This window comes from Poecilia reticulata, chromosome 21, assembly GCF_904066995.2.
Source record: "Poecilia reticulata chromosome 21, P_reticulata-male-v2, whole genome shotgun sequence".
Lineage (NCBI taxonomy): Eukaryota > Metazoa > Chordata > Actinopteri > Cyprinodontiformes > Poeciliidae > Poecilia > Poecilia reticulata.
Genome location: NC_088850.1, coordinates 20,104,651 through 20,131,018, shown reverse-complemented (window position 1 = coordinate 20,131,018; position 26,368 = coordinate 20,104,651). Strand labels below are relative to the sequence as shown.

Sequence of the window (26,368 nt, the reverse complement as noted above, 5' to 3'; positions counted from 1 at the left end):
CTCCTCGCTCCCACCGCTGTGGCCGACTCAGGGAGGGGCTTCGGTCAAAGCTGAAAGCTGCAGATGACGACCACTATCTTTAAATCACGCAAAGATGGAAGAAGAGCTGTTTGATGGCTTATAAAAGTTGGAATAATGGATCTGGAGGGGTGGTAGTGGGGGGGGGACTCAATATCTCTCCATTGCTATGTTATAAGCCTGTATTGTTCATGCATTGCAGCTTGAAGGGGAATATGATTTTTCCAATCCCATTCCAGTTGGCAGGTCGTGTATGTCACGCCGATCCGGAGGAGGAGCCGACACGCAGTGTCTATATTCCTCGACTGCCTCTGCTACGTCCACTCCCCACCAGCTCACCCCCAATGTCCCCTGCCTTAATTCTGCACGTCATTCCAGTCGGCGTTGATAATAACAACTTCCTCTGCGGGCCACCGGCAAAACAGTCGCCTCTGTTTACTGTAAGCAGTCGTGTTTACTCGTGCACCTCTCCGTGCAACGTCTGCTCAAGCAGCTGGAAATAAAGAGAAAATAATAACAATAAAAGCAGGTGCAGCTCTTATTTATCCGTCTTTTCCCTCCTCCTCATGTTGTCTTCTTCTCACCAGGAACCGTCTTGTGCATCCATGTTGGCACTTAGAAAACCGATGTCTTTATTAGTCTTATCTCTTTTTATCATGTTTTCCATTAAGCGGGCCCCGATGTTGCCGAGAAGCCCCCGTGAATCCATGAGTGAGTGTCCTTGCAGTGCTCTATTACCTCCTTTGATAGAGCGCGAGGGGAATAAAAGCCTTCTTTATGTCTGTGAGACCGGATGTGCTAGAGCTGTTCTGAATATTTATCAGACGGCTTCTTTTTTTTTTCTTCCCTATATAACATAGTCGGTGTATAATTCCAAACAATATGTGACCCTGGTTGTCTATTCAAGAGACAGGGACTCGTAGATGGAAAAGTGTGTGTTTGTATGTTAAGTAAAGGTACATAAGGCTCAGAAGAAAAAAATGAGGTCCCTGTTTTTCAAGAACTAACCATTCCTTGAAAAAATAAAAACTTATCTAGCTTCCCTTCATTTTCCCACAGGTTGCTGGATCCAAATGCCGCCCCCTGCGGGCTTCGCGGTGGTCTGGGACCAGCAGTGTGTGACAGACAGGCGAGCGAAGCCTGTGGTGGCCTTCTCCTGCGCGTCTTCAAATTGGCCCTGGCTGAGCTCTTTGTGGAGCGGCGAGTGAAGGGTCCCGCCATTGTTTGACGTCTCAGCATGGATGGAGTCACCACCGCGAATGAGGCCGTTGCTCTTCAGCTGAGGACTAGCATTTACGGGATTACTGTCTTTGTTCCCAACTAACTGTAAATTGTTGCTAGACTCTCCTGTGGTGGACATTTTTGCAGGATCTGGGTTTTTTTGTTTTTGTTTTTTTTTTGTGGATACTTACAATTTATTGCCCTTTTTTGGGGGGGATATATATATTTTTTATTTTTGGTTTTCCTTTTTTTGGTTTTCCACTATGGAGTTTCTTTCTGGACCGTGGAATAAAGATTGGGCCTCGTTTTTGCAGTTTTGGTTAACTGTCATCCTTAGCCTTCAAATGCAGTTCAGCCCAATTGCTTCTTGCCCCCAAGTGTGCCGTTGTGACAAAGCGTTTATATACTGCAACGAACGCAGCCTGACATCAGTGCCTCTGGGGATAGGGGAGGGCTACAGCATCCTCTACCTACACAACAACCAGATCAACAATGCCGGCTTCCCTATGGAGTTTCACAATATAGAATCCATAGAAGTTGTTTATCTGTACGGCAACCAGCTGGATGAATTCCCCATAAATCTGCCCAAAAACACAAAAGTCCTGCATCTTCAGGAGAACAACATCCAAACAATCCCCAGAGCAGCCTTGGCTCAGCTGAGTAAACTTGAGGAATTGCACCTTGACGATAACTCCATCTCTACAGTGGGGGTGGAGGAAGGGGCCTTTAGGGAGGCGCAAAGCCTTAAGCTCCTTTTCCTTACCAAGAACCACTTAAGCAGTGTTCCTATTGGTCTTCCTGAGGACCTGAAGGAGCTGCGGTTGGATGAGAACCGCATAGCTGTTATTGCAGAGGAGGCCTTTCAGAATGTGACGCGCCTGCAGCGCCTCCTGCTGGACGGGAACTTGCTGACGGACGAGGGCATAGCGCCAGGGACTTTCAGGGACCTGGGCTCTCTCCGAGAGCTGGCTCTGGCTAGGAATTCCCTCACCTTTCCCCCACCCCTCTTACCCAGCCAGTCTCTGGTCAAGCTCAGTCTGCAGGAGAACCTGATCGACCAGATCCCTGTGGCGGCCTTTGCAGACCTAAACAGGCTAGAAAGACTGGATATTTCCTCCAACCAGCTGCAGACTCTTACGCAAGGAGTGTTCGATGGCCTGTCGAGCCTGAAGCACCTTGTGGTACGCAGCAACCCCTGGCGTTGTGACTGCTCTGTCAAGTGGGTGGTGGTGTGGCTCAAGTCATTGCCGTCCTCCATCAACGCCAGGGGGTTTGTGTGTAACAGTCCAGAGAAGGTGCGAGGCATGACAATCAGAGAGCTCACGCTGGATATTATTGAGTGCCCTATTTTCCCTGACCAAACGCCCTGGCCCACTCTCCGCTCCACACCCCCTCCTCCACCCACCACCACCCCTATAACAACCATGATTTCCACCCTCATAACCACATCTAACCCTTACTACTTTGACTCCCCCTCTCCTCCCTTACCACCCATCCATAATAACCCCTCTGGGCCCCTTCCCCCCTATGAGGATCCCCTTCAGATCTCCTTCCATGTGGTCAACTCCACCAACATCGAGGTGAGCTGGGCGTCCTATTTCACCGTCACAGCTTACAAAGTCACTTGGGTCAAAAGTAGCCAAAGGCAAAACGAAGGGATGCGGGAGAGGACGGTGAGCGGGGATCGGCGCCACCTGAGCCTCACTGACCTCGAGCCCCGCTCGGTGTATCGGATCTGCGTTCACGTTCTGGACACCCTCAACTCCTACCGGCCAGGAGAGGATACTATCTGCTCCGACGCCAGGACCAAGGCGCCCGCTTCCACTAAGCCTCCTGGGCGCGAGCAAGCCCCGCAGGACACCCTGAACTCCACGCTGCTCATGGCTGGGATTATAGGCGGAGCGGTAGTCATCATCCTGGTGACGCTGCTGGGCTTGTTCTGCTGGCACATGCACCGGAAGAGCCGGTCGTCCTCGACCAAGTGGAAATACAACCGCGGGCGGAGAAAAGACGACTACTGCGAGGCGGGAACCAAGAAGGACAACTCCATCCTGGAGATGACCGAGACCAGTTTCCAGATAGTGGCTCTGAACAATGAGCAGCTGCTCAAGGGAGACTTCCGGATCCAGCCTATTTACACGCCCAACGGGGGCATTGGATTTAGAGACTGTCACCTCAGCAACAACAGCATAGCCTACTGCAAGAGCAGCAACGTGCCCAGTACAGAGTTCTGCCACACGTGATGCAATGCTCGGACGGACACGGACCAGAAACAACTGCTTAAATACACACTGTTTGTGTAGATGACATCTAAAAAAAAAGAAAAATATACAAAAATTCTAGTGAAATATAACTGTACCATATATATTTCCAAGATCTGTCTACAATGTAATTTATACTGTGGATAATAATGTGGGATTCTCTGCTATCTTTTTTATTCTTAGAAAAAAAGAGACACAAGTGGGTTTTTTTTCTTCTTCTTTTTTTTTTTAATAACCAGCAGGGTTTTGAAAGTCGTTTCAATGGTCAGTACTGTACACGAACATAGGTTTGTACAATCACGGCACCCTGGGTGTAGCTCCTGACAGACAAATATAGCGTCAGCTTCAGAAACGAAAGGGCCGCTCCAGAGGGCTGGGATCCTTTGCTAACCACAGAAACAAAATATGACCTTTACTGGTTATTATCCTCACAACTCCAAAAATGATTATTCCCTTCCACCCCAGTCACTCCCCCGGTAAAACGGAGCAAGGGGAATCGAAGCACTGCTGATTAGTGTGGTAAAATATATATAATTATATATATTTTTTGAATCTAAGTGCACTTTCTTATTGACAGCAGCCGCGCAGGAAGTGAGCAGAGGTGATGGAACTGTGGATAGAGAATGTCAAACTTGAGTATTTGTTGAAATTTTCCCAGAAGTGCCACACGATAATAAAAAGCATCTTTGTTCTGTTGCTTCACAGAGGAGGTTAGAGTAGTCGTGACACAAACAAAAAGTCTAGAAAAGGATGTGCAGCTTTCAGCGAAAATAATTAATGTAGGCTTAGAAGCAACAAAGGATTGTTGTCTCTAATGAGGAGACTTGAAGCTCCTTTCTAATTGTACCGCGCTCTTATCCTGTCTTTTTCTTGGCCTAATCTTTTGGCCACAAGGGGGCAGGTTTTCCTTCAACTGTGTGTGTGGGACCAAGTAACGGTAGAGAGGCCAGAGAGATCACTTTACCTCCATCGTTCTCCCCAGAGCCTTTTGCCCAGACAGCATTACTCACGCTCAAACAGCATAGTCATGCTCATCGAGCTACTTAATGACACGGAAGTGTTTAAAACTAACAGTGTTTTCAGTGTTTGGTGGCTAAATGATATGGATTTTCAGCTGCGGCATAAAGATTCCTCTGAGATTGGAGCAAGAAAGAAAGAAAAGGGGGTTGGGGGGAGGAAAGCTATGAATCTGGAGATGGCTCACACATAACGCTAATTATACACCCACATATTTCATCCTTGTCCCGGCGTTTATTAGACATAGTGATGAATTAGAAAATGACTTTGAGATCACACCCTGCCCATGATCACGCCGAGCTCTTCGCCTAGCTCATCATTATTTATCTCTTTGTCCCCGGCCCGCTCCCCCCCTCGCGAGGCGCCTCATTTCACTTTCAGGTTTGCCCGTCTCAAACGTTTGTACCTGCTCTCTTTAGGGCGGCAGTAGCTGGAAGGATGATTCACACTCTGTCCAACCCGATTTACCCTTCATTTCTAGGCTGCATGCTCTTGATCCCTGCATGGGCTCAATTAAAACCCTCTTCCTGCCCTTCGGCTCAGACGCTGCGGCGGCGGCAGCAGCAGCTCTTCAGCGTGTGAGAGGTCTCCATTTATGCACTTCTCAGGACTCTATTTGATCTGACACAATTTGATTTTAAGGCGGCCAAGCTTAAAGAATTCCCACCCACCTCTTTCCTCGTAATCCTACCAAAAAAGGAAGAAAAATATGTCAACCTTATTTTCACTTGGCCGCATGAAGCCCGCTCCAGATGAAACGGTCTTTAACTCCTTGCGAGGCTCCACAGACGTGTTTTAGACTGTAGGAAACATTTAGAGCGGAAAACGTTCCAGGGATTTTTTTTCCTTTTCCAAAATCTCAAAATTAGTTGCGTTTGATTTTAATTCCAGCCGTGATCACTAGTCATAAGGCATCCCAAACCCTACTGCTAAACACAGAAACGGTAAATACACAGTATGATAAAACTGTTAAACAATTGGCAGGTTATGACTGTCTTTCTATTTGTTTTTAAACTGAGGTTAATTTCTTAAGAGTGACGAGTCCATGTCCATCAGAAAGGATTAGATTTTAAAAAAAAAAACATATCCAGTTGTAACACCAGCAGCATTTAAAATCTAATTTACGGTAGTTACTACGCAACCAGTATTGTCAAAACAACAAATTAACAGATTGTCACTACGACCTCACAATTTTCAAGTCGGAATTAGAAGTCGGTTGCTTTTTTTTCTAACTAATTATTTGCTTTGACTGTATTCGATTTTAAAGTAACACGTTTCAAGAACACTTGATCATTTTTCCTGATAATCCGATAAAAAAAACAGGAGAAAAATCTGCAGCGTTAATTTCCTACCGGCTGCGTGAAGCTCCCTCTAGAAGATTAACTTTATTTCTTGGAGCAAATTTTACAGAACAATTGAAGTAGAAAAAAAATAACAAAGTTGTTCCAGATCACGGAGATAATCAGTGGAGTATTTATCCTCAGTTTTGCAATATTAGCTTCACTTGTCTGTAATTCCAGCAGCAGAACCGGTTGTGTTTTTAGCAAATTACATTTAGCACATATCAAGTTATTTTCTGTTTCTGCCCTGGTAGATTTATATGTTAAATCAGATTTAAAACCTGACGGGAAACAAAACGGACATCTTAGGAGAACAAAATTACAGAACAGGAGTATCCACTTTGGGGAAAAAACAAAATGGGTCAGCTGTCCAACCCAATTATTGATTTTTCCACCAATCAATAATTGGTGGAAAAATCCTTTATTTTTACATTGTAGCCATCAAACCCTTTTTCTAACTACTGACTAACTTTTTCCAATGTTTCCACTGGAAAAGGTTTTTTGTTAATTGCATCACATCTTTGTTAACAATGTTCCAGTCGCAAATCATAAATTAGCCAATTGCTGTGTTGATGGACCAGACTATAGTTTAAGCAATACAAGCCAGTTGGATCATATTTTATGGCTCCAAACGCCAAAGGGAACATTTTTACAAAAATATATATCTCACAGCAGATACTGATGTTGAACCTGATATCATAAAATACAGACAGCAACTTTCGCTGTTTTTCTTTCACATATTCAGTGGGAGCTGTTAAGGAAAACTAGCTTAGCGTATCACAAATGTTAGAAATGGGCAAGAGGTTCAATTTGAAAAGAAAATGATTCTCTCTCGCTGATTCGTAGATCAATTAACAAGCATGATTCATGCTTGGCCTGAGCCAGGTCTTGCTGTTTTGTGTGTGTTTTGAGTTGAACCAACTGGCTGCTTGCCATTCAAAAATAATGAGTTATCAGTTTGGTCATTAGTATGAGAGTGAGGTGTGTTAGTTCAACTTTTCCTTTAAGTATTACATAGTCAGCGGTTCTGTATGAAATAAAATACCTAAAATAAAAAACTGGGGTATTCCATTCCAAAAATGAAATGGTAAATTCTTGCTATATTTCATTTTTCTTTGTATAACCTGCCAATTCAGCTACTTTTTCATAAACCCCTAGAAAAAAAAAGAAAGTAATCAATATGGAAAATAGACATTTCTATATTGTCTCCATACCAGTATCACAGGATATGACCCTCACTTGAACTCATTTTTAATTCCCTCCATTCCCAAACAAAATCTAGCAAAATAGTATCAAAGCGCATGTCGGTTGTTGCTTTCTTTGGCCAAACATTGTGGGAATTCTTAGGTTTGATATGTAAAAAGACTCTTAAAAAACGAAACCTAATTACTCAGTGAACTCTTGTGATAACGTAAAGTTGAAGTTTTTTTTTTCAGTAACTCAGTTCACAAAGTGAAAACCATTAAACATTAATTACACACATAAAGCTGTTTTCAAACTTTTATTTCTCTCATTTGTGATAATTTTCCACTTCCAGCCAATGAAAACATGGCATTTAAGGTTGGAATATATTTCAAGATTTTCATTTTCAGATTTCAACGTTCATAGTTCAGAAATGTGGGCTTAATAGAAATGTGTCTCATAATTGCTTAAAGCTTATTTTGAAAACGTACTTTTAATCTGACGAACGAGCGTCATTGGATGCATATTCTAATTTATTCAATATATATATGGAGCCAAGGAAGGCAAAATAGTGTGATTTTAATATTAAAATGAATTTGTTTTAAGTATTAAAAAGGGGAAACAAGCTATTTTCAAAATATGTCACTGTTGCCATAATATAATATCCACTTTTAGCTCACCAACTACACTATAAAGAAAAAAAAAACATCTCTACTTCATGGTTAAATACAGGTATTTTTACTGTAAGTTAGAGATTTTCTTAACAGGCATTTTTTACAGTAATGCCTGTCTACTCAATTTAACAGTAGCACAAGTTTCTGCTACTGTTATTTTGTGGCCTGGAAGGTGAAAAGTTTGGGAATCAGTTCTCTAAGCAAATATTGTCCAAGTCGGACACGATTAGATGGGTTTATCATTAACTTCTGTGGTTACCAAAGCCTCCCCAATTTTTATTTCACCATTTTTCTACTAATACCTACATATCAGCTCGCCCTGCTCACAATGTCCAACGACACCGACCGGATTTGTCCTCGGACTCGCCCCGCGGAGCACCTGACAGGTTTCCCGTTTTTCGTCGCCTAGCTGCCGTTCCTGCTGAACGCTCTCCCACGCAGTGACACGCTACCATGAACTTTTGTTTGCCCTGCCCTCCCCTCCCCTCCCCCAGAAGCCCCATTTTAAAGCCACATGCTGGTCAAACAAGTCAGGTCAAAAACATTGCCGCATAGTATCTGCCCTGTGTGTGAATGTTTTAACGGAGACGGATATTTGCCTTACCTTTATTTTGCTAGCTACAGAGAGCTAACGGGGTGAAAGATGGGAAGAGACAGCAACAGGAAAAGCTGAAAGGAAAGCACATTTCTTACAGCGCCCTAAGAGGCAAACAAACGGTTAGCATCAAGTGAACTAGCTAACCGAAGACGGTTCATCCAACATTTTGTGCCAAAAAATAAAAAGAGCCAGAGCAGGCAGCGGTGGAGCTTTGGTTGTTTTGTGGTTTGCGTTTCTTTTAACTTTGCTGACAGAACGTGGCGTCAGTGTCAGGACCAACAGCAAACCAGAAAACCTTTCTGAGGCTCACAGTGTTCCCTTTTTGTGTGTGTGCGAGGGCGCCGAGAAGCTAACGGGCATCATTTGGTCAGAAACCAGGAATGAAAAACAACAAAAAAAGAGATGGCTGGATTTTTGTTGTAAAATACAAATAAAATTAAGATACAAACTTTTACTCTTTTTTTTTTTTTTGCAGCCCTCAACAGATGATAGAAATCTGAATGTTTCTTTGTATCATACAAACAAACTCGCAGGCAAAGAGAGACACATCTGCAACCATTTTTATCTCAACAGTCGGGGTTTCTGCTACTTTTGTGTACCTCAAAGGAGTTATGCTGCTTTTTTTTTGTACCAGAGATAAAATACAGTTGAATAAAAGCATACGAAATAAACACATTTCTAAAATTTTAAGGCGTCTAGACAAAGATGATTGTTTTTGTCACATATTTTAGAGGCTGTGATGAAAGCGAAAGTGAGATGTAGAGTGTCAGAATACGAGAAAGGAAGCACATTTTTTTTTGTTTGTTTTTTGTTTTGGGCCTGTGCATGTTTGGTAAATGAATGTTCCCATCATAAAACAGTAATGACAAAAAATACATCATTTGATTATTTTAGTTTTAAAATGTGAAATATTCTGTTGTTGGATCAGTAGAAATTAAAATTGAGCTTACGTAAAAAATTCTGAGTGCTACAAGTTAAGTATGTTGGTTCTGCTCTTGGCAAACCAAATCTACCCTGACATAGAAAATAAAACAAGTGTAAATTCCACACACAAAAAATTACAAAAAATGATGGTTGAAATGATCAAATTTTCAGTGTAAAAAATGCAAACAATTTTTATTTTTATTTTTTCATATTGGCGCTTGTGACCTCAGGAGGCACCGTGTCTTATGTCACAAATATTTTTCACCACAATAATGAACAAGACCATACAAAGTGGAAATCTCTACAGTTTGAATACGTTTGGAGAACGACAATAATAGATTTAAACAAAAAAAAACAAAACAAACTGAAGCATTTTTTGCTGTAACTTCAGATATGGATGCTGTTTTTTTTGTTTCCCTTTACCAGTGAATTTTTATTATTTTATATATTTAAGAAATATGTGTTCTTGTCCTTCTTTGACCCCAAGAAGAGTGACTGCTTGCGTTTCAATTTAATACTCTACATTTAAAAATGCAAACAAAAACTTTTTTGTTTTAAGTTTTTCATTATATCCAAAGACGAAATCCAAACATCAAGACACATGTGAACCTGTGTACCATTTGTTTTTACATTGTGGGGGGGAATCATTTATATTTCTTTTCCATCATATTTTAATCACAGAAAAAAAAAAATCTGTATTTTAAATTGAACATTAATTAAAACCTCTCAATAATTTAGCTTTTAATCGCTGTTTCTGTGAAAATTCAACAGCCAAAACATGGATAGACTGTTCACAATAAAGCGTTTTTTTATTTTTATTTATTTTTTTCTAATTCAGACAGAAACACACGACTCTGGATTCATGTCATCTTTTCTTCATACTGACCAAAACCTGTCCTTAAACTATTAGTCAGTGACATTCTTTAGTTCTTTTTGTTTTGCATGTTCTGTATTTAGCTTCATAGCCTTTCATTTTGTTCTCACACCAGGTTTTGGACTGGCCCTTTTTTTTTTTTCTCCGTCTCTCTGTTTAAGGAAATCCCCAGAGGTGGTTGCGCTGCAGTGTGAGCGAGCGTACGCAGAACGCTTCGTGTGGTTTGGAGGACGCAGGCTGGAAAAAAAAACAACAAAAAAAACCGACATTTTTTTTGCAGTGCATGTAAAATGGCTCCGTTTGGAATACCGGCCTCTCATTCAGACAGTGCGGCAGTGTTACGTTAGCCATCCACAGCGAGACATCTTTAGGAACCAAAGTTCAATTTTTTTTTTTTTTTTTCGTTTGTTTTTGTTCTCATGATGAAATATTGATGTTGTTCCATGTATGTGCCTTGAGGTTGAACTTACAATGTAAAGTCCTTGAAACCTTTAAATGTTTTTGCACAAACTGTAAATACTTAAGTGAAGCTTTTTGAGAAATAAAAAGAGCCATTGGATTTAAACGAACACTTTTTTTTTTTTTTTTTTCTCGTGAAGTCACCCGGCTTTCTTGGTTTTACACAGAAGCTGGCTAAATTTATTCTGGGTCAGACAGTCGTTATTCTGGGTCAAAGATTTCTGGCTCTGCCGCCACCAGGCCCAGCTCTCCGCGTCTCGCTATATGGGAAGCGTCTGACGTGGTAGCATATTCGCCGCGGCTCGGCAGTGAGCTCGGGGGGGAAATCCAGGATTTGACTCGTATGGCACTAGTTTAATCCCAGAGTGAACTATTTCCCCTAAACTCTGGAGCCTCCGTCCCAGTTTGGAAACCCACATTAGCCCCAGTCCTAATTCACTCTGACAATTAACCGCAGCTGGAACACAAAAGGGCGTGTCACCCTGGTGTTTGGAGTGGGAAGTTTCTATGTTCCTTAAAAGCCCCCAAAACGTCAAAATGTGATTTGTTATTGCAGAAGTGAAGGTTTTATGCAGAGGCTAACCGGGTGAAATGAACTGTGGCTCTTGGCGCTGGCACCGGCCACCTTGTTGTTCTTCCCTCCTCCTGTGCCGTCCACTTCCATAAACGTTGTGCCCTCGTCAAGTTTTTTTTTTCTTTTTTTTTTTTTTTTTACTAAACTTATGCTCCCAGCTTTAGCAGAGCTAATGTCATAAAGGTCCACTATGGGTTCTTTGTGATGTGGAAATCTTTGTTTTCCAAGAGAGAAAGAGAAAGAAAAAAAAGTGCTTTAGGATTTGGTTTGACCCAAAATACAGTAACAGCTTTGGACGCCGCCGGGTCTAAGGAAGGAAAGGGCTGGATAAAATGTAAAAAGAGTGAATGTTAACATATTTAGGCAGAAAAACAAACCGCTGGCTGTACGTCGACACAAATGTTTCATTTTCATGCATCGCAACTCACATTATCGTCAAAAATCTTTTTCAAAATGTGGGCTTAGACGTGCCAGCCCCAACAGAAACATCACGTTTGACTCTTCCACACTTAGCGTGAAGATATGTGGTTAAAATATGTGCATAAGTAAACATCGTAAAGACAAATAAACATCTTGAAAAAAATGTCATATATGACATTTTATAAAATTATCTGGATTTATACGTAGAATATTCATGTACAGTTAAGCACAACACCTTTCCTACACAAGGCAAGAAATGCTTTTAAAAACTGGTTTGTTAAATTATTTAGATTTTTCTTTTGTATGAAACACACCCTTCTTGTAATTCCTGACTCGCTTTTGATGGTTTATTTTCGGTGATGAGCTCCAAGTGTTTGATGTTGGGAAGCTTTTTGTCGTCACCATAATCTTTAGTCGCCTCCTCAGACTTTTAGATTCAAATCCGGTTTGGCCACCACGAAACGTTAACTCGGAGAAGGAACACGGTGGTCAGATTAAAAGATTACATTAAACCGAAATTTGTCAACAGCGTTAGCAGATGTGGGGTTAGTTGCACACATGCGACAGGCTGCAAAACTAAATCCTTCCACCTTGAATTAGTAAAAGTCTGAAGAAAAAAGAACCAGAACCAGAAAGTAGCTTTTTGTATTGCATGTTAAAGATGTTTTATATTTTAAAAATAAGATTCTACCTTCTACATTTAAAATGTAATGGTAGTTACACTTATAATGGTAGTTATAAGTGACGAGAAGAAGAACAAATGCTGGTAAAACTTCATTTATATGAAGCCTGAGAAGAAAACTACGCTGCTTCATTTATCAAGCACTGAATAAAATCAAGTACAACAGAGTCCAGGCTAAAAAATGCTGTTGAAAAATGCTTCGCTTTTCTAAATGCAATCGTGTGGAGTAGTTTTAAAAAACTCAATTTTAGCTTTTATATTTACATTTTAGCAATCTGAAAAATAATAATCTGTGTGTTTATTTTAGCTTTTAAATTGAAAATATCTCATGGCTTCAACTGTCTTGTGTTAATTGTAAAGGGCAAATTGAAAATCAAAAACTAGTTTGGATAGAGATGAACCAAATCCTGGCAGATTGTTCTGAGCAGCAGCAGCAGCAGGATATTTGATACGACCTCAGCAACCGTCTCACTCAGAACTGTTCTCACGTAGGAGAAAAAAACCCAAAACTTATTTGACTTTTGGTGGAACTGCTGTAAAAGTTTCGATCTTGTGTTGTTTTGGAAGCCAGACGTTCCTGCTCCATTAGGGCTCCGACCCGACTCATTAAACAGAACCTGCTCTGACAGCCGTCCGCTCTGGGTAAGGCACAGAGCGCACAAAATTCATTTCTACAGGCCGACTTCAAAATTAATGTAAAAAAAAATGAACAAATAAAACAGAACAATCTTACATGGTGCATTTTCCAATGAAAAACCTGAACTTTCAGTCTGTACTTTGCTGTTATGAATATCATTTTCTCTCTACCTCCAACAGACGAGCCGTACTTGAAACTCATTTGGCCAGTTATGCAAAATCTTGCGTTTGAACTGCGAGCCGGTCAAGTCGGCCCATTCATTTTTATTTTGTTTTACTGAAAAAGTCTCTTCCCAGCACGGTTCGATTTCCACCGTTTGTGATTGTTTGCTTTCATTTGAAAAGAAAACGGGCCGCCAGCGTCCATATGGCGATGTGGAACAAAGTGGGAATCTCCTCTCTATTTAAAATGTTTTTGATTCACTCTGTGAACAGGTGGTCGCTGGGAGTCTGCTTTCTTCTGTTTGTGCCAGAAGAGCTTTTAATTTCCTGCTTACTAAAAGCTCCTTTAACAGCCTCACTTTGTGATCCACATTTAAACAACTTCTAATCGGTCTCAATATGGAGAAAATGTAATTAAGGGATGCAGTTTAAAGGAGGCTTAAAGCAGGTATTACAGACATTAACATGTGGGAAAATGAGGCTGGAGATGGCCCTCTCCGCTCCGCTCCGCTCTGCTCCCTCCTGCGCTCGGTACGTTTCCCCGTCTGTCATCGTCTTCAGTCGTTTTTTAATTGGACACCAAATGAAGGTGAAGCTTCGTGTTTAGGATAAAAGTCATGATATCTGCTTTCCCCTCCCCCCCCAGTAAGTAGATGCAAGTGTCAAACATATCGTAAAATTAGGCAAATCAATTAAAAATCAATTTTTTTATGATCAAAGATATGTTTTGTAGCCATAAAAAATGATAGTAACAATTCTTAAATGTATCTTTTTTTTTTTTTTTTTGGGAAGGATCTGGTATTGTGGTTTGTATTACAGCAAAAACGAAGAAGCCTTTAAGTGAAGACACTCTGTTCTAATGATATTCATTTTTTTTTTGAAGAATTCTACTTTCATCATTCCAGGACACATTTCTGGTTTTGGGAAACTTTAAATGTTTTCTAGTTTTGCTAAATTTAGCCAGTCGTGAAGACTTTTCCTGACGAGAAAATGTTTCCGTCTCATCATTCTGTTAGCCTGCTTGCTGCCTTCCTGCACAATTATGCTCGGAAAAAAAAAAAATCTTGTTTTTATTCCAGGTGTATGAAGAACAGGAGAGAACGTGTGCACCGCTCAGGAAGCTCCTCGAATGGTTGAAGATCTCTTCGAAGCCTCCTGGTCCAGTTTTCTTCTTGTCCTTTCATCAACCTTGGTGGTTCTTAGAAATTTCACTTGTTTTCAATACAGTTTTTATGTCATATCAAAGATTAAAAACCTTCAAAAACCAACTTTTTATCCTCTTTTCATGTATCGATATTTGACGTGAGTTAAAACACTGAAAATACTGCATCGACTTCGTCTGGATACCGTTAAGCACTTGAACTCTGAGAAAAGTACCTTCACTAGTCGTTGAGCTGAGTGCTATTAATGCTTGTACATGAAATGATCATCCTTAACTCGCAGAGAAAAACAGGCTGCTTTTCTTCATCGACAACATTATTTTGAAACTACATCCCCCACTACGCCGAGTCTGGTTGCAACACAGCAGTCTGTGAAGAATGCTCAGTAAAACTACAGCAGGGTCAACCGGGCTGGAAACTGCTGTGTGGTCATCTCAAAGCCTCTTAGCTTCAGCAGCCGTTTACGGGCCCTGACACAATAAAAGCGCCGGCCGCCATCTGAGGCGTGATGCAAGCCACAAACAGAACCGTGCAACCAGTTCAGCCTCTGGGAAGTTTCACACCGTCAGATTTGTTGGCTCGGTTTCCCTGAGGCTCGTACGGATATTTGCTGGCAAACACAAGTTTTGAGCACATCTGCAGTGGGTAGAAAAGGTGGCCAGGTTTTTATGATGTAATAAACCACGTTGAAGGATTTTGTAAGTTTCATTGTGGAATATATGTTGAATTAAGAGGTAAAAAAGAAGTTAACTTCTTTAAAAAAAAAATAAAAAAAACTTGTTTGGATTCAGGTCAGTTGGGCTACAGTCGCCACTCCATCCATCTTGAATTAACTTGTACCGTGTAATTTTAAGTGGTGATACAATTGTTATGTTTATTGATGTGGTTTCTCTGTTGTTTTCTTTAAGCAGGTCTACAGTCAGACGTCCACCGTGTTCACTTGTCTATGTGTCCTTCTCTCCTCTACTCACTCCTTTGTTCCCTTTAAACCTTTTCACCACCTTTCTCTCTCTCTCTTTCTCTTTTTCTTCTCATTACATTTGAAATAAACGCAAAACCAACTTCTAGTTAAAGTTACATATGTACACCTATGGAAAAAAATAAGAGCCCACTTTACTGAACCCCATTGAAAACCTCCTGGTTGTTCCACCAGATATTGATTTCTGAACTCTTCCTGAGTTCAAACATTAGTATTGTTGTTTCTAAATGAGCATGAACTTGTTTTCTTTGCATTACTTGAGGTCTGAAAGAACCGCATCTTTTTCAGTTATTTTGACCATTTCTCATTTTTTTGCAAATAAATGCTAAATTTTTACTTGGGCATGTTGTAAGTAATTCACAATTTTTAAAAAAAGTGTTCATTTTACTCAGACATACATATAACGAGTAAAATCTGAGAAACTGATCCTTTTAAGTGGTCTTTTCATTTTTTCCACAGCTGTGGAGAATCTTGGTGAAAGCCGTAATACTCCACTTGTGAAAGAAAATCCGTTGGGCCTCAGGTTAACACTTAACAGTTCGGAGTGCCAAAGATGTTAAAAGAAAATAAAATTAATTATTGCTACTCAGCTACTAAGAGAACTTCAATCCTCTGTCTCCCACTTAGCCATGTCTATAAAACGACTTCATTTTTGGTGAATCTGTCTCTTTACATTCTTTCCTCCAGTTAACCCTACTGATGCTGCAGGTCGAGCTTCAACTGCTTGACTCCATCCAGGCTTTAAAATGTATACGTTCTAAATCCACAACAATAATGCGAACAGTTCAGAACCACTTTGAACGCCGTTCCAAAATGTAACAGAAAGCTGCATCGTTCGGTACGATACGGCATAACACTGATGATCATAAGTAAAAGTGAGTGAAGATGACTGAAGTGATAAAGTTTTCCCAACATTTTTCTGCTTCTTCCAACTAACAACCTATAGGTCTCGACACATTTTCCTTCTCATTATAAAAAAAAAAAAAAAAAAAATCTTTTTGGTGTTTTTACAGAAGTTGCACTGAAGAAAACTTCTTCTCTAATAGGTGATTTCTCCATTCGGCATACGCTGCAGTGTTGGGCGCCTTGGAAAGCCTTTTATCATGGGAAAGGTGATGTCTCCGGAGACAGGAGTACAGAGGAATAATTGGCTCGGACATAAACAACGCTTTCTCTTCGTCTGGTTTCGTTGATTTAAAGGCGCGGTACCTTCGCCAGCCAAGAATTTTTGAAAATATACGTCTAAACTTTGTCTAGGGGTGAGCTGGGCGAGAGATTTAATGGAGAGACAGAGAGAGAAAAAAAAAGACGTTATTTCTTTTTTTTTTTGCATGCACAAGATGAAGAAAAGCTCAAAATAGCTTCAAATGTGCTGCATATGGCTGCTTCTGGCTCCCAGTTGCTGCTGATGCAAAAGTCACCGGTGGCTAAACTAAATGTGAACCCAACTATGTCAATAATTAAAGCGCCACCTGCCAAGGAAACTTCGAGCAAATTCCCGAGTAGCTGACCAGATTAAGGCTTGGCTTTCTCTCCTGGAACTCGTGGAGCGTGGCGACGCCTCCATATGCCGGGCCGGCGGGTCACAGGAGTCGCCGATCCAGGTGGGACGGCGCAGCTGTGACCTTGAGAAGGACCTGCCGTCTGGTGGGGCCCGTAACGCGTGGAGACGGCAATGAATAGTGAAGGCGGAGGGGCTCGCAGCTTCCCGGAGGTGACGGGGAAGACATTCTTCCCCTTTGCTTTCACGTCGGGGGACAGGGGGATGTTCGGTGTTTGCACGGTCCATCCGGAGAGGTTTGCCGTTCTCGGGAGACCCGGGAGCGTTGGACTCTAGGCGGTGGACTTTAAAACAACTTCCAGAAAAGTCAAGATTTCTTAGAAGAAGAAAAAAAAACTAAATTATTTCACATGTTGTGCTGCTTAAAATTTTCCATCAATGCACATATTCCCCACTTAGCTTTTTTTTTTTTTTTTAAAGGGAAGCCTTTGAGACGTCCAAGGTCCAAACTGTGTCTTATGGGGATGTATTTATTACAATGGCAGTGACTTGAATATTAAAGGTCAATTCATCTTAACATGAGTTATGAAGAGCCTTGATAACGCAAAATTAACTACAAACATTTAAAGACTTTCAAGGCCTGCTGCAAACTCGAGGCGTCTAAAGGCCTCGATCAATCTGACCTGCACAAAGGCTACGGATGAGACCAAATACCTTCAGTTCAAGCACACAGGAAGTCCCCATAAATCATCGGTAGAGTTCATCTTTGAGGTTGTGATGGCTTTTATTAAAAAAGAAGGGAAAAAAAGGGCAATAAACTGATGTAATACTTGAGAGATGTTTCTCCCTCATGAAGAAAAAGGCAAAGGATTTGACCAAAAACATTGAGAGATCTAATCATAGCAACCACCATCATTAGCTACTACAATTATATATGTCACTCAACCCAGAACAGGAATTAGAACAAACTTAGAATCCAGAGAAACTCCTTTCATCAGAACAAGAATCCCCTACAGACTGCTTATTCTTAAACATGGGGAACTAATATGTAGTTTTATACCGTTTTTATTTTTTATTTTTGCTCATTCCTTTGGTTTGTTGTTTTATTCTAATTCATGTAAAGCACTTTGAGCTGCCTTGCTACTGAAAATGTGCTGTCTGAATAAAATTACCTTACCTCAATGACATCAAATTAATTCAAAATAGCACCAAATTATTGTAAACAAAGAAAGAGCATTAGCACCGTTCCAGCCTCTGCAAACAGAATGATGAGTCTGACAACTTGGATTAAACCCGAACTGCATTATGAAACGTCAGACTGTACTGGAGATCGGAACATTTAGGCCATCTTAAGACAGTTCAACATATGCTAGCCTGGTCGTTGCTCACCTATGAGACTGTTCTCGATTCTCATCTCCCTTTAGCCTGCTAGCTTACTGGGTCACAGGTCATATGCCGAGGTAGGAGTAATAAATCAGAATCCAACTTCATAGCCATTTACTTCTGGACTTCATGGTCAATTCGTGGGCAGCACAGACGTATTTAGACACATCCAACGTCGCCTAACAAAAGGATTCAGGTCAGTTTTCCTGTATATGAAAGTTAAAGCTTTCACACTTGTACAAGTTGCAAAGATGTGCTTTTTTTTTTTTTTTACTCCAAAAATTTCTAGTTTTCCTCGGCTTTGTGCAAGTCAGGATCACGCATCCAACTTTTCAGAGTGTGCCACTTTCCCCCTCTCCTGCCGTTGTTTTTCTGGAGCATCGGTAGAATAGAAAGCTTCACTTGGAATGTGAGACGTCGAGTTTCTCTCAATCATGAACTCCCCGGTCGCCGTTGCGTTCTCTGGACCGCAGTCATAAAAGCCGCTCTCGCAGAGAAAGTAATGCCTGTTATGCTGCGGTGCAGCCGGCCCAGATAGAGAGGAGGCTTTTGAGAAGCAAAACATTTTTCTCATTTATGATGGAAAGACTGCAGAGGTTTTTATTTTTGTCTGGCAAACATCTGCAGCTGATGTAACACTGGGAAGTGGCTTTTGATGTTCACTTATTTATGGTCTCACTCGACTCCCAAGTTCGTTTCTGGCAAGAATTTAGCATATAAAAAAAATATTAAAAAAACTTGGAAAGACTTTTCACTTAGTTCATTTTATTAAAGGTACAGAGAAAATAAAGACATCGTTTGGCCATTATTTATTAAAAATGATCAAGTTTTAGTTTTTTGTTTTTTTTGCTCCACCATGATAGTAAATTGCTGGTATTTTCGTTGCAATTAGCAGCTTTGGTGTGAATCAGTTCTTCAATCCAATAAAGACTCCTGGGAAACATAAAATCTAATAACAGTTACTGATTGCAATAATGAAGTACAGATGAACTATTTGTACTTATTACTTTTTAAATTAGACATTACAATTGAAAATATCTTGATTAATTATGATGACGTTCTTCAGGACCACCAAGACATAATTGACATTTAACTGTAACAGAAGCATTAGACGTGTGCCTTTAATTTAAAACATATTTCCCATAAACACATGATGTGAAAGTCCTGATTCTGACACAATGAGCTCAGCCAGTCAAAGCGTTTCCTGTTTAGCTGTTTGATCTGTCAGATCTCTTACTCAGTAATTATAAAGCTTCTTTTTCCCAGTTTTATTATTTACTGTGGGTACATGCGTTAGTATAAGTTTGGGGAAATTTTAAATGTGTAAAAAGATATCCTATAGAAATTTAGATTTCTTTTTTTTTGTTTTTTGCTAAAGCATCCTGCTGTTACTGCCTCACAATGCCTCCATTATGTGATCGATTCACACCTTTTCTTGTTTTTGGTGCATTTCTTAGGAAGGGTTGGGACTAAAACGTCACAATCTAGAATAGCTACAAAATAGTTTTTTGGGTTTTTTCATGTTTTTGTGTTGAAGTAATTCCTGAGGGTTTACAGTGGCCCACAAATCCTGCAAATACCTAAATTCCACAATACTTAAGACCTCCTGCAAAAATTCTTTTACCTTCCTATTTTAATAGTTCAAACAACAAATATGCATTGATGCGTACAGTGAAAACCATCTTAGCACTACCATAAAACATATCTACAGTCTTCCTTATGGTGGCTCTTCGGGCTGCAGCTAATCAGTACCAAAACAACATTAAATGTTGCTCCTGGATTGGCTGTTTTGCAAACGCTACCAGCCAATAACGTGTCAAGTAGCAGTGCACCAAGGAATTCCAGCTTCTCAGGCTGTTTTCTGTTGTATATTTCAGATATGCACCACCAAAAAAAAAGGAGAAAATCTGACTTTGCAGATTTTATGTGAATGTTCATGTTTTAGTTACATTCCACAGAATAATTCACAAGTAGGTAAATATTGAAATGTAAATAGTTATGGGACGACGGTCCCAGTACAGCCTTACAGTTCGACATGCACACAGAACCCATGCAGAATGTTTTTACCTGCAGAACTATTTGCACTAAAAGCACATGTATACCCAGAGAAAGTTGCTCAAACTACCAAATATAACTAAAATATTCAAATATTCCTTACCGACATCTTTGTCCATTCTCAGGCGGACATCATCATTTCCTGTTTATGCTTCATTAATTTAAAATAATCAAGCCAATTCTCAGTCTGTTCAAAAAATAGTCGCGCTCTGAAGTTCTAAAACAAAAAGAGGGTCAAAGTTTGAATAAGAAAAATGTGTTTCTCTTGATCAAAGCATACCGAAACGTACCGAACGGTGACTGTCAAACCTGGGTTTGGTGTATATTTACACTCCTAATCATTTCCAGTAATCATGTTGTTACTAGGAGCTTTTTCTTTTAAGAACCAACAAATACAAGAATTGTTTTGGAAAATGAAGCGTCGACAAAGTCTGAATCAAAGCTCAGGCAGGAAGCTGAAAAAAACGGTAAGCATGACTGTGAAAGCAAGACTATTTTTGGAATTTGGTTGCATCTAATAAGCACTGCAGCTTCAGGAGAAACAAAAAAAAAACAACCTTTTTTTCTCTACTCAGAGGGAAATTTTGAATTATGACTCATTCTTGAACAACCTATTTCTGCCTACATAGTCAAACCTGCTATCCTTTACGGTCTAAAACAAACACCTCGGTCTAAGCTAGCAGCTCATTAAAGCCTCACATATTCACTCAGAACATGGAGACATTATAGGATTTTTCTCTCTGTTCAGAACATAAAAGCCTTTTCCCATTTGCAGCATTAGATTTGATGATTGTTGTGTATCACAGACGCGGCAGACGGGTGTGAATGTTCCTCAACTGAGCAGAAATGTTTAACAAGCTGCTAAACACCACTCGCTGTCCCTCCCTCGTCTTTCCTCCCTCTTACGCCTTAAACCAGCGGAGACAAAAACCAGCCGCCGCTCCAGTGGGATCCCACAAGAAAGCGCTTGTGAAGAGAGATCAATTTTGAGAGGTGGCGACAGTTCACGTCGCAAAACTGAAGAGGAATCTGCAACGTGACGGAAAGCAGAGGCCCCCTTTTGTCTCACAGCTGGGGGAAGCGCGCCCGCGCAGCCGCTCGGGCGTTGCGGCGGACGGGAGTGGTTCTTGTGGGCCCACGGTCCGGCGTGCATGATGCATGTTAATGATTTGGAACGCAGACAGCAGAGCAGAGGCTCAAACTGCCAATTAAGCATATGCTGCCGACGCCGCTGGTGATCACGCATCCGATGGCACGTAAAACTTGGCCCGTGGTTCAGAATCTCTCCACGGGACGTGGAGGAACTCAAATGGTGAGTCATTAGCCACAGACATCCATGGAGGAGCAGAAACAGCTGCTGACTGGATCACCATCATCTGTTAGTTAGTTGAAGGATGCAATGTGAGGATGTTTGTAGTTGGAAAAATGAAAGGTCCCTTGAAATCAGTTTTCCAAGCGGGGAAGTCGGAGGTTTCCAGCTTTGAAAGTCGGGATAGCTGGTTCTGATGATTTGAATATCACCTAATCGTTCACATTTGGAGTGTGTTAATGCGCAACCTCTTCTACTGGACAAGTTGATTGGTTTTAGCCAGTGCTGGTAATAACAGTTATCCCAGTTCACAGAGTAGAATAAATCGCACATCAGGGTTTTGTCCAATTTCGAGCTTGAACAGAGTTAAGTCGGGTTGGATGTCCTTCCCTCCACCTTGAAACAGTCCAGGAAGCATTAATAAAGGATGCCCCCTGGCTGAAGACCCTGCTGCCTGCATACTGGTACCTTTGGGCATGCAAGATTCAGAGATGCCAAGCAGGTGGCACCAGCTGCTTATGGACACAACTCTCTGCTGGAGGGCAAGAAACTGGTCACTCATGATGACTACCATTGGTTTTGGATGCTAAGTCGTCAACTAGGGGTTGATACTTTATCGGCCAGCTGATTTATCAGTGCCAATTTCATTAATATTGGGAGATTGGTGATCGGCCAGTGCTTACATATAAAGTCAATCTCATCCACTGATGTCATCTGCCTCGGCAAAAGTCTAAAGATCAGCCAATGTCCACTTCTGCTCTGCAATGAGAGAAGTTTGACTGACAGACTGACCCACTAGGTCATGCCTGCATGTTTGCAGTTAACAGTGACCCCTTTGTTCCCAACTCATTGACTTTCTTCCTATATTTAGCAACATCTCGGGCAAAAAAAAGAAAAAAAAAGGAATTTGGTTTTTTAAAGATCGGTAATCAGTTTGAGAAAACTGCAATCAGTTCACCTCTATTGTCTTAACATGCTAAGTCTTAAATATATGCGCTATATGTAAAAAAAAAAAAAAAAGTGCTTTGCTACCAATTGTCAACATTATGATAATTAGATAAGGTCAGGAAGAAGATTTAATTAAAAAAGGAAAAATAATGATGGGTATGGAAATAGGTCAGTTATGCTAGCTTGACTTTGACAACCTTAAAGGTGGATGTGCTGTGGAATTTGGTGTGTTTTGTTAGTTCCAGATTTGTGGTGCATAGAAGCTGAATGCAGCTTCTATGCTTCCAATTCTGCCTGAACAAGAAATGTTGAGTCTGACCAAAAGTCAGGAAAAAAAGAAGTTTTGTTTCAACACATACATCTCCCGATACTACTAACAAACTACTGATAAATACCAATACTGTTAAATTATGTACCTTAGAAAATATTAATGTAATCAAAAGGTAAATAGACAAACACTTGTCCATTATTATAAAAAAACCCAACTGTTTGTTGATGTTATGACCAAGTTGGAGGAAATGCTGCTCCTCACATGACCTTTAATTAGCTTCTGGAAAACCCAGTGACTGAGTCACTCAGCATTTGTTTCCAATGTTTAAGCGCTCATTAAACCATCAAGTGTGTTCTTTCAACCTGCATGGATACATCCGTGTTCATTAAAGCACGTAGACGGTGATTAGCAGCTGTGCAAAAGTTGTAGGCCCTAAAGACAGAGTCAAAGTGCTTCTGAAGAATAAAGTTGTAATGCAGCTGGAACCACTGAAACTGACCGCGGACGGCTGGATTTGTGGACCAACGTGGTAATCAAATGAGTTACCACTCATCTGAAGAAACGTATCTCACTGAACCTCGCTGATGGAGACAAACAGGCAGCAATCCCACTCCCTCGCTTTGCTTTGGATGTTTGCAAGCCGCGGGCCTCATATTGTGCCGCCGATGAAAGTCTCTTTTCTCTCTGATATGCAAGAAGCAAAATCAACAGTGACAATTCAATTTTCCACGTTCCACGACTGTTCATCCACGGCCGGGGCCGAAGCCGCACACGGCACAGCTGATAAGCGCCGCCGCACCCCGAGGAGCGTTGATGCCAAAAGCAGTTTGCACAGCATCTCTTTGACCTTGGGATGATTGCCTGTGAGGCACTTTAATTTAATCAGCTTCCCCGAGCTTGAAGCTGTAAGAGAGAGCAGGACCGGTGAACACCATCCACACACACACACACACACACACACACACACACATGCTAAGGTAGACTCCTACCCTCTTATGAGGCAAGGTTAGCAAAAGACCAAAGCTCCGGGGACCTGGGCCTCACGTTCACACAAAGGCCAGCAGACAGAAGGGTTTGCCAGGCATCTCCATCAAACGGCCCCGTCTCTAATTATGCCATCAATCAGGCAGGAGATGACGGGCAGGTACTCAATTAATGGCCATTGGAATGCGGCGCCGGGTCTTCGGGCGCTGTGCCATCCCTGTCATCTCAGACAGGCAGCAGGACATACACATCAGTGCACTCAGAGAATGCGAGGAGCGAGGAGGGCCGTGGACAAACACATGCAGCCATTGTGTGCCGTCCAATGAGTGGGGTGGGCTAATTTCTGCTGCACAGCTGCTAATTTTAAAATCTTTAAAGAGAACGTGTGAACTGATGCGGGGATTTAATGTCTATTGTAAACGTTATTGTTGTACCTGAGAGTCTGTGACTGCCTGAACGGTTTGTTTATTTATTTAACATCCTGGGTTTTTATCCCTCCAGAAAACACTGGCACCTTTATATGTTTATGTCTTCTCCATATACCGTGAAGATTGTACTGCAATTCTTAGGAAAAAAATTGTTTTATTGTTTTTCTAAGCAGAAATTTACTGGGATTGCAGTCATTTGACTACTTAAGCAGAGCAAAGACAGATTTGTAGAGAGGGATGGAGAATGGATAGATAGGCCTGGCACAATAACTAATTGCGATAAACGAAAATATTGTTTTGAGATTATTTTTAAGTAATATAATGGCAAGATAATAATGCAAGAACAGATCCTCGTAGATCAATAAACTTTATTGATCTACGAGTCTTAAATGTTCTAATGAACATTTAAGACTGGAACTGAAAGACATTTTAAATACCCACAAATAAATAAACAAAACCACAAATAAGTGAATTATAAGGTCTCTGCAAACAAAGAAAAATGAGCTGGATGAGACCAAAACACCAAACTGAAGACTTTTATCATCCAGTTTTTGGTAGAAGAAGGGAAAAAAATTATTTAACTGTTTTATTTTCGTATGCAATTAATTAATTTATTGATTATTGTGACAAGCCTAAGAATGTAAACGTCAAACATAGGAAAATGAAGGATGGTTGGACAAATCTGTGGCTTTAACATCTGTAGATGCAAAGGATGGATAGTTGGACAAACATGGATGGATGGATGGATGGATGGATGGATGGATGGATGGATGGATGGATGGATGGATGGATGGATGGATGGATGGATGGATGGATGGATGGATGGATGGATGGATGGATGGATGGATGGATGGATGGATGGAGTATCTAGAATAAAAAAGACCAAGGAATAAAGTCTGGATATGCAAACCTTTCATAAGAACAAATTTCTCTTCCATGCTGTTTAAAATAAATATAAACACGGGCTCGGTTTCACTAAAGTTTTCATCAACACAAATACGTCCCTGAGCTTCGTTTTAAACATGTCAAACCCAAAAGGGGAAGTGTGGAGCAAAAGCTAAAACCTGTCAGCCAATCAGATTGCTCCAAAACAATGACAATTTCCTGTTGGGATTTGTTTGTGCAGACCAATATATTGGTTAAATAGTGCGATATAATAAAAATAAATAGTATATTATGTCAATTTTGAATCACGTCAAAGCAAGTATGTAAATATATTGGTGTATTAGTATTAATGCACACAACACGAAATCACCGTTTTCCACGTACACATGAAACACAAACACACAGTGCTCTCAAAGCCTCCACGTGTTTTTCTAAATCATTTTTAGTGATATAAAATGAGGATTTTGTGTGGATGAATGGCTAAAACACATTAAAATGTGTTTTCTCAGATATCTGGCTGCATGTGGCCCCAGAGCAGACCGAACCAATCCCAGCCTTGCCTTTGCCCTCTCTGTTAAATCAAATATGCCCACTTCGCTTGTTAATAGTTCTCCTTTCCCTGTCCTTACAGACTTTTCCATGAATGTGGTTTGTCTTGTTGTTTGACTGTTTTCACGGGCAGTTAAGTGTGAAGGGCTGATGTATTGTCATAGTTTTATGGCTTTTAAAAGTGGCCTAATAAGGGCGCTATAAAATTTATTCAAAGTCATTTCATTAGGTGGGTAATCACTGCTTTCTCCAACTCCATTTTGGCAAGGGGACAGTAGAGTGATTAGCCTGATTGGGTTCTACTGTTAAACAGTCAAATTTAAATGTGCAGCGTGAAGCTTGCGACACCACTGGTGGTGCTATAACTCAACGTTAAAACAGGAACGTGCCTCTCCTCTCTAAGCTGATGTCTCTGTCAGGGCCGCAATATGTGAGCAGAACGATTGAGAGTCAAGTGTAATCTCTAACACAGTCATTTGCTGGCAGCAGATAAACATGTGCAACATGTTGCTCACCAAACGCTTAGAGATTTACTCTGAATCCAATGTTTGTACAACCCAGACTCCCCCCCCCCTCTTTCAGGAAGCAGGTTATTCCGAAGACGTTTACGCTGAGCTTGCGTTGCTCGCCGCCAGCTGCAGGAGAACAGAACGGGTTGGGGAGGACAGAGGAAGTCTTCCTCACGTATTCCAGACGTCAGGAGGATGTCTTACAGTGACGGGATTATCTCCAAGGCTTTCTCCACACCTGCAATTAACGTGCCTGATAATATCTGCTCTACACGTGTCTGTTCACATCAGGCTTTCGGATACGGTATCGCCTGCGGTTTCAGCCAACGCTTATCCTGCGATCTGCAGCGCCTCACAAGAGTATT

The 26,368-nt window shown here is 41.0% G+C and overlaps 1 protein-coding gene across 4 annotated transcripts in view; it reads left to right on the top strand.

The window, feature by feature from the left end:
* flrt2 (fibronectin leucine rich transmembrane protein 2) overlaps positions 1–10,678 on the top strand; it is a 62,757-nt gene extending 52,079 nt beyond the window's left edge. For all 4 annotated transcript variants that reach the window (XM_008398213.3, XM_008398210.3, XM_081602295.1 and 1 more), the window contains one exon: positions 1,078–10,678. In XM_008398213.3, the coding sequence (XP_008396435.1) occupies positions 1,503–3,482 (1,980 nt within the window). In that variant the 5' untranslated portion in view covers positions 1,078–1,502 and the 3' untranslated portion in view covers positions 3,483–10,678. The remainder of the gene's footprint in view (positions 1–1,077) is intronic.
* Positions 10,679–26,368: the final 15,690 nt, after the last annotated feature.